This window comes from Orycteropus afer, unplaced genomic scaffold (assembly GCF_000298275.1).
Source record: "Orycteropus afer afer isolate SDZICR_OR568_19922 unplaced genomic scaffold, OryAfe1.0 scaffold00131, whole genome shotgun sequence".
Taxonomy (NCBI): domain Eukaryota; kingdom Metazoa; phylum Chordata; class Mammalia; order Tubulidentata; family Orycteropodidae; genus Orycteropus; species Orycteropus afer.
The window spans coordinates 3802628-3811493 of record NW_006921718.1 but is presented as its reverse complement, the minus strand read 5'-3'; the positions used below and the strand labels follow the sequence as shown (position 1 = coordinate 3811493).

Genomic DNA, 8866 nt, shown 5'->3' with positions numbered 1-8866 from the left:
AACCTCTCCTTCAGAACTCCAGCACCAAGGTCCCAGCCCATCCAGGCTCATTCCTTCAGCTTGAGCCCATGTTCCTCCTTTTATTGACTTTCCTGTCCTCACTGCCCCAACTGAGGACATCCTCCAGTCTTCTTCCCACTTATTTAAATCCTGGACCTCCTCTTCCCAAGCATCTTACCCTGAACCTATTGATGGACAACATACTGTAGGGGTATCTTAACTATTTTATACATGTGTTTTGCCTCTTGGTGAGATGGTAAGACCTAGTCCTTTCTTTATCTGTATCTTTTCAATACCCAAGTACAGTACTGGGCAGGTTCTCACCTCTGTAGAGGTTTGGTTTTATTTTATTTTAAAAAAAAAAAAGGAAACAGGGGATCTAATGGAAACTCAAAGCAGGACTGTTCTAGGAAGAGATCTGACCAAAAGCAGCCTACTCGAGCTGCAGGGAGAGTGTTTTGGTCCTGATATAACAGAAATGCCCTAAGTGGATGGCTTTAATAAACAGGGATTTATGTATTCTTTTATAATTTAGGAGGCTAGAAGTCCAAGTTCAAAGTGCCAGCTCCAGGGTCTGAGTGAAGGCCTCTCAACCTTGGGCTTCAGCACTAGCCTCTTGCTCCTGGCCCACTGGAGCTAGAGGCATCTCTTAACTCAGGCAGCTACTGGCTGCTGAAGCTGACAAACCTAAGGTTGGTAGGTAAAATAGCACAGTCCAAAGATTATCAAGCAACATGGCAGGCCATTAGTTCAAGTCCAGAAACAGTCCCAAGATTGGCAGACAACATGGGAGGCCACTGAGATGAAGACTCAGCCAAATGCAGGATCCAAGTGTGCCAAAAGCTCAAGACTTATCTCAAAGCATCTTCTTATATACTGGAAGCAGAACAGTCCCTAATGCAGCTACTTAAGCTTGTTGTTGTTGGGTGCTGTCGAGTCGGCCCCGACTCATAGCGACCCCTCCTTGGGTTTCCGAGGCAGTATCGCTACGGAAGTAGATTGCCCAACCTTCCTTCCGAGGAGTGGCTGGTGGGTTTGAACCGCCAGCCTTCTGGTTAGCAGTCAAGTGCCTTAGGCACTATGTTAACCAGGGCTCCTCTACTTAAGCTACACATCCCTTAAGCTCAGTTGCTCAGCTGCTCACAGTAGATTCCACCATGGAGTTGATTACCAGTCTCATCATGGGGAATCACTACATCCAGCTGCCCAGCCACTCAAAACCAGGTCCAGCCAAGTAGACACAACCTTAACTATCACAGAGGGGAACAGTTTCATTTAAGAAAAGCATCTCTTCTGTTGCATAAAGCATGGCTGGTTGCTTCATCAGGCCACACAGAGAGCTCCAGCTCTTTATGAGGAAGAATCACAGCCCCTTCAGGACCCTAAAACTGCCTGTCCACAATGTGGCCATCCCTTCTAGTCATATCTGGTTGGGAAGTCTTTTTTGCTCTTCCACAAAGCCAAGATCAGAGTGAGAAGCTGCTGCAGAGAATATTCAAAACCAGCTTCTCATGCCTTACCTATGATGCTGTGAGAATCCACCATCATGCTCCTCCTCCTTTGTCTTCTCCATACATCTTGTCCTTGTCCCAAGTGTAACCAGGCTAGCCCTGATTCCTCTCTCAAAGCTGCTTTCCAGCTTTTACCCTCCCACCTGCTTTTCTGCCCTGGACTCACAGGCCTTTTGATTTCATCCTCAGGGTCCATCATGCTGGAAGTGGACGGGTACTGGAAGTGTACACCACCCAGCCAGGTGTCCAGTTTTACACAGGCAACTTCCTGGATGGCATGCTCAAGGGGAAGAGTGGAGCAGTGTATCCCAAGCACTCTGGTTTCTGTCTCGAGACCCAGAATTGGCCCAATGCAGTAAATCAGGTAAAGCATTAAGCTGATGATGTAGCCCAGGTCACACTATATCACAGAGGTCACAACACTCAAGTCAGTTCCCTATCATTCAAAAATCCACATTGATTCTCTTCTCCAAAACATGATAAACACAGTATACCCTCGGCCAAGTTACTATCTTGCTATCCTACACTGCCATTGAGTCGATTCTGACTCATAACAGACCCCACTGGGTTTCCAAGACTGTAAATCTTTACAGAAGTAGATTGCCCCAGCTTCCTCCTGTGGAACAGCTGGTGGGTTGAACCACTGACCTTCTGACTAGCAGCCAAATGTCTAACCCACTACGCCACCAGAGTTCCTTCAATATGCTATAAAATTGTTTTTAAGGAAAGCTCAAATATTGCATTTTAAAGCCTTTATTCAACTTAATGTTTCTGTTCATCGATACCTAGTCATTTTGTGCACCCACACTTTTAAGAAGATTCTTTATATCTTCTCTTCCTATTTGCTCCCTCACAACTTTCCTTGCTAGCCATTGACTAGAGTAATGCTGCACAAAGTTACAGTTCATGACAAGAAGCCTGCACCACCAGAATATAAATCAACACACTGCTTCCTTCATCAAGAAAGTCTTATTTTGTAATATAGTTGATTTTCATTCTGGCTTAAGCTCTTTATCTCATTGCAAATCAATAACATATAGCTCCTGCTCTCGCAACTGATCTATAGAATACTGATCTAGAATCCAGTCGAATCTAGAAGCACATCCTGAATTCCTGAATGGTTGATGATGCAGTGTGGGCTGGCCAAGTGTAACCTGTGTTGTTTCTCCCTTCACAGCCCCACTTCCCTCCTGTGCTGCTGAGACCTGGTGAGGAGTATGACCACACCACCTGGTTCAAGTTTTCTGTGGCTTAAGGAAGTCTGAAGACATGACTTGTGCCAGGGCCAAGCTAGTAACTCTCTCGGCAGCCTGTTTCCTGTACAGAGATGAGATGAAGATTTAGAGGCTTTACAAGTGATCCTATGAGTTAAAATCATAGAAATGGTAGTTGTCATGATAATCTTTCTGAGCATTGCTTTCCTATGAGATTTTCCAATAACTGAGGAGCTCTAGTAGTACACTGGTTAAAGCATTTGATTGCTAACCAGAAGGTCAGCAATTTGAACCCATCAGCTGCTCCATGAGAGAAAGATGAGGCTGTCTGCTTCTGTAAAGATTTACAGCCTTGGAAACCCTGTGGGGCAGTTGTACTCTATCCCATAAGGTGCTATAAGTGGGATTTTTTATTTATTTTTTTATTTTTTTATTTTTTTTTTTTTTGGTAACTGGCACCAGCTCCACTCTCTGTGTTGTTCAGAGAACAAGAGAATTCAACCACCAGTGTCATCATTTAAGCCCTTACCCAAGCCCAGAAGTGGTACCCAGGACCCTCATGCTCAGAGGCAGCAGTGCCTGATCAGCTGTTTTGGGCTCCATCACTTCACCCTGCCCTTTTCTTTTTCACTTTTCACTCTCCCTTTTATCCTACTGTCTCACTCCTTTTCTCCTTTTTCCTCCTCCTCTATTTCAAATCACCTTAATCACGTATAGCACTTCAGGGTTTTCAAATGTCACATTTGCTGTTTCAACATGCACTTTAGCACTAGATGATGTGAGACATGAGGGCTCAAAGGCTTAGAGAGATTAAGTGACCCAGTTAGAGGCACCCAGCTGGTAAAAATTTTGGCCAGGACTTGAGTTCCAGTCATGTGAAATCAAATCCCCCTCTTTTCCTGCTCCTCCACCTTGGTCTGCACTGAGGGCCAAAGAGGTGTCCAACCCTTCCTCTGGCTGTTAGAACCAGTCTTTCTTACCAGATTCACTGTTATAAGAAGCATTAGATTGAGTTTAACTGTCTCTTAGCCTTAGAGGTGGTGTAACTTAAAGTGCAAGATCAAGTTATGGATTATCTGTTGTTTAGATTCTCTGCTTCTGTGGTTAACTGACAGAGCCCAGCCCCAGCGTAAGTGTCGAAAGAAATGAAGCCATTGGAGACAGGAGCTGTGCTCATGTGGAGCGGGCTTTGCCTTATGAAGTGCAGTGAGGATTACACATTGCACTGGAAACACATGTTCTATTATATAGATGAAGCTAGGGGCCCTTTTCTTTCATAGACAATCTAATCATCAGTGTTGGGCTTGGGTTGGTGATTGTTAAGGAATATATTTTATACTATTACATGCTAGCAATCAGTTCAAATAAAACCAACATCTACACCATCAGAAGACTCCAATTCTTTGACTCATTTGTAAATCAGTCAGCCATTGGCCCTTGGGAAATGGACCAACTATACAATGTGTTCTGGATTCCACTGTGCTCTTCAGCATTTTCTAAGAGGAAAGCTACCTAACTGGAAGTCCTCTCAGCCTGTCTTAGCTTCTCATACTTCCTGTTAGCATCCAATAATAAACCAAAGATACTCTCTTTAAATTCATTTCAGCATGGATTTTCTGAGTATTTACTGTGTACACTGTTCTCTCATAGCTCTCTTCAGACAATGAAAAGAGATAATGTAGCACCTTCCCTCAGAATCTCACAGTCTCTCTGAGGGAAGACAAAACTAACAAATGTATAACAAATGATGTAGAATCGCACTGGGATGGAGCTGGAAGCCCGGAGAACTAATGTGACCGTGCCATTTACCACATGGGAACATTGGGCAAACAATCTAAATTACTTGGGTTCAGTTCTCTAACCTGTAAGACAAAAGGCTTGGACTTCAGTTACCTGGAGGATAAGTAAATATCTGCAGACCTAGAACTAAAGCTGGGCCACTGGTCAGGTTCTTTTTCCTCAGGCTCTTCCCTCCCTGTGGCTGTGATGAAAAGCCTGAAAGGATGGAGAATGAATGCTCAAGCTGGCCAGAGATGGAGCTGTCATTCTGCTTCTCTTTCCTGCCATGTTTGAGCAGGCAGTGGAGACCTAACCAGATTACTGCTCAGAGCTCTGAACAATTTGCACTTACGTCCCATATCATTCTTCTGCTACCCTCTAGACAATTGAATTCTTACTTCATTACCATCTTGCTAGGATTCTTCTCCATTAATGGCTCATTCCCACTTCATGACAATGACTGTCAGATGTGTTTATGAATGGGTTTTTCATTTGACCCTCACAACCCTTACATATAAGCTATGACGTCCTAATTAAAACGGTCACTGGCCAGAGAAAGTAACATTGCTAGAAAGCGGTAGATGTAAAACACAACCCATATCCTTTGATAAAAGAGCCCGAATATGTTTTACTGCACCACAGCACAAAAAGTCTTGTTTTTCCTTTCATAAAGGGAAAAATCTAAGAACATATAGTGTTGGTAAGTGGAGAAATTTTCCTCAATCACCACTGGTAGCAAAGCAAATTAATAGCAACATTTTTTTGAGGAAAATTTGGCAGAATCTGTCAGTATTGGCAAACATGCAAAATCCATGACTTGGCAAAATTCCACTTCTAGAAATCTGTTCTATAGAACTACTAGCATAAATGTGTAAAGGTAAAGATTCAAAAGGGTGCTCATTGCAATCTAATTCTAATTGGAAACTATCTAATGCCTTCAATACAGGAATGGATAACTGATAACCCATACAATGGAACACTATGTGGCTATTAAGAAGGATGAGGTCAAATAGTATATACAGAATTCTGCTTTTGTTAAAAAAAAAAAAAAAAAAAGCCTTGTTTATTTGTAAAATCTGAGTAAGCACACCAAATTATCAACAAAGGTAACTTCTAAGAAATAGACTTTGGAGACGAAGGAGGACTTGCACTTTTTAATTTATTGGTATTGTTTGAGTTGTCAAAGACAGCAACATTCTTTTGTAATTTAAAAAAATGAAGTTTAAGTCACCAAAATGAGGATGTGGGGGAAGGAGTCAATTTCATGCTTTTATTTTTTTAATTATTTCAAACGTATAGAAAAATTGCCAAAAGGGTTCGAAAACCTCCCATATATCCTTCATTCAAAGATCCCATTTAAATTCCACCACTTGTCTCAATAATGTCCTTCCTAGCAAAAGGATCCAATCCACAGTCACAAATTGTATGTAACCTCTTCAGTCTCCTTCAGTCTGGCCCAATTCCTCAGTCCTCCCTTGACCTTTATGATCTTAGTATTTTTGAGGATTGTAGAAAGGTAATTTTATAGAGTGTCCCACCAGTGAGATTTGGCTGATGTTTTCTCATGATTAGATTCATGTCATATATTTTTAGCAGGAATATCACTGTAAAAAAAAAAAATGGTGTCTGATCTCGTCTAACTTCACAAGGGGGAGAGAGAATCACCATCAGCAGCATCACCCCAAGGCTGATTCCTCTTGCCAACCTTTTCACCAATTCTACACCAAATGTCCCTCCCATGGCACCCTCTACTTCTTTTCTAGGTTCAATAATTCATTGCAATGGCCACACAGAACTTACAGACAATACTTACAATTATGGACTTTGTTAGGGAAGTAACAAGTTACAACTCAGCATCAGAAAGGACTCCAGATACAGTTCTTCAATCAGGACAGCCTCTTCTTAGCAGTGCCCACAGTCACACTTTCTTTGGTCCATTGCCTCTTGGCTCCTCGTCTCTTGGCCTCTTCCCTGCTAGAGCAAGTGTTACAAAACTCTGTTAGTTCTGCCAATAAGTGCCCAGAGGCACCCTACTCTGTTGGTAAGCCTCTACCCAAAAGAACTCAGCTCTAGCCTTGTGGGTCCACAAACCTAGCTCCACCAGGTGCCTAGAGGCACCCTACTTCACAGGCAAGCCTCCTGCCTGAAGGCACTCATGTTTTCTCACTCTGTGGCCTGGGAAGCCTACCATGCCATCTCCTGCCTACACAAGATCAGTTTGTCTGATCATTGGTGAGGTTAACTTTGTTCACTGGAGTAAGGGACTGTCTTCCAGGTTTCTGCACTCTAAAGTTACCAAGGTATACATTACCCAAGGAGGCTCAGAGGTGAAATATTAATTCAGTCATCTATCACTTTGTGTTGCTTCCTGAAAGTGAGGATGACTTGCAGCACTTACTGATGAAGATTGAAGAATACCATCTGCAGTATGGATTACATTTCAATATAAAGAAAACAAAAATTCTCACAACTGGACCTATAAGCAGCATCATGATAAATGGAGAGAAGATTGAAGTTGTCAGAGACTTCATGTTGCTTGGTTCTATAGTCGATGCCAATAGAAGCAGCAGTCAGGACATCAGATCACATATAGCACTGGGCAAGTCAGCTGCAAGGGACTTCTTTCAAGTGCTGAGGAGCAAAGATGTCTCCTTGAAGACTAAGGTGCACCTGACACAAGCCATGAATATTTTAAATTCCCTCATATGCACGTTAGAGCTGGACAATGAAAAAAGAAGACTGAAGAAGAATTGATGCTTTTACGATGTGGTGCTGGCAAAGAATACTGAAAGTACCATGACTGCTAAAAGAACTAACAAATCTGTCCTGGAGGAAGTGCAGCCGGAATGTTCCTTGGAAGCGAGAATGGCCAGACTTTGTCTCACCTACTTTGGTCATGTTGTCAGAAGGGACCATTCCCTGGAGAAGAATGTCATGCTTGGTAAGGTGGAGGGTCGAGGAAGGAGGGGAAGGCCCTCAATGAGATGGATTGACACAGTGGCTGTGGCAATGGGGTCAAGTATAGCAAGGATCACGGAGCTGGGGCAGGACCAGGTGGTGTTTTGTTCTGCTGTGCATAGGGTTGCTGTGAGTAGGAGATGACTTGACGGCACCTAACAATAACACCAGTTTGAATGCTTTGTTAGAACTAGTTGCTTGATGCATTGTGATCATATTCAGAAAACCTCAGAGAACGAAAAAGGAAGAGGAAAAAATATTTTCTTATTCATAAGGAAACCCAACTACTACAAATTAATTCTGACTTTAATGGCCTCTAAAAAATGAAACCAAAACCAAAGTCACTGCCGCGGAATCAGATCCAACTCATATCAACCCCTCTGGGTTTCCGAAGGGGTACCTCTACAGAAGTAGATTGCCCAACCTTCCTTCCGAGGAGTGGCTAGTAGGTTTGAACCCACCTAAGGCATTTGACTGCTAACCAGAAAGCTGGTAGTTCAAAATCACCAGCAACCCCTTGGAAAGTAGACTGGGGAATCTACTTCCGTACAGATACCACCTCGGAAACCCAAGGAAGGGTCTCTGTGAGTTGAATTGACTCCACGGCAGTGTTTGGTTTTGGTTTTTTGTGTTCAGAATATATTTATCACTCAAGTACTTTGTTTTCCTGTGTTCTATGAAAAAGAATTGTTTTTATAATAAGCCAAGTCTGTAGTAGCCCAAGTAAGGATATTCACCTTTGGGTAGTTGAAGAAGTTAATGGTGTTTCAATCTTATCTTGACAAAAAAATAAAAATAAAAAGATTGTCAAACTATACATCTAATGAAAAGTAAAAATGAATTTAGAGAAATAAATCTTTTGTGGTTGCAACAAACATCCTTTTTCTTGAAATACATATACACAAAAGAACTTTGATTTGTTTTATAAGAGACTTGCTACATAGAGTTATGAAACATGCAGAGTGTGACAGTATGTGAGCACAGTTGTCGTATTTTATGATTTAATAATGAAATCACTGAAGGCCTTAGAAAGATATAAAGCTTTACAGTCTAATTATTGAGCACTTTTAGTTTATTAGTGCAATGGAGAAAAAAATGTTATTCAATATGAAAAACACATGTAACTACAGAATTGTGTTGAAAATGCAGATATCCACTAAAATGCAACCTCTCCCAAGAATAAGTCTCCAGGATCCCAGAAGTCCCATTCCAACCTCCTCAAAATCCTAATCCTTCATAGGTGAGCACATTATTGACTTCAGTAATTAACTGACTCTTAGGTCTGTCTCAAATTCATAAGACCTAAATGCTTATTGTTGTTGTTGTTGTTGTTGTTAAGTGCCGTCGAGTCGTTTCCGACTCATAGCGACCCCATGCACAGCAGAACAAAACACTGCCCGATCC

General features: G+C 42.1%; 1 protein-coding gene across 1 annotated transcript in view; it reads left to right on the top strand.

Annotated features, from left to right (window-relative positions):
- GALM (galactose mutarotase) overlaps window positions 1-2766 on the top strand; it is a 109385-nt gene extending 106619 nt beyond the window's left edge. The window contains exons 6-7 of the mRNA XM_007945056.2: window positions 1701-1875; window positions 2689-2766. Of these exons, the coding sequence (XP_007943247.1) occupies window positions 1701-1875; window positions 2689-2766 (253 nt within the window). The remainder of the gene's footprint in view (window positions 1-1700; window positions 1876-2688) is intronic.
- The last annotated feature ends 6100 nt before the right edge of the window (window positions 2767-8866 follow it).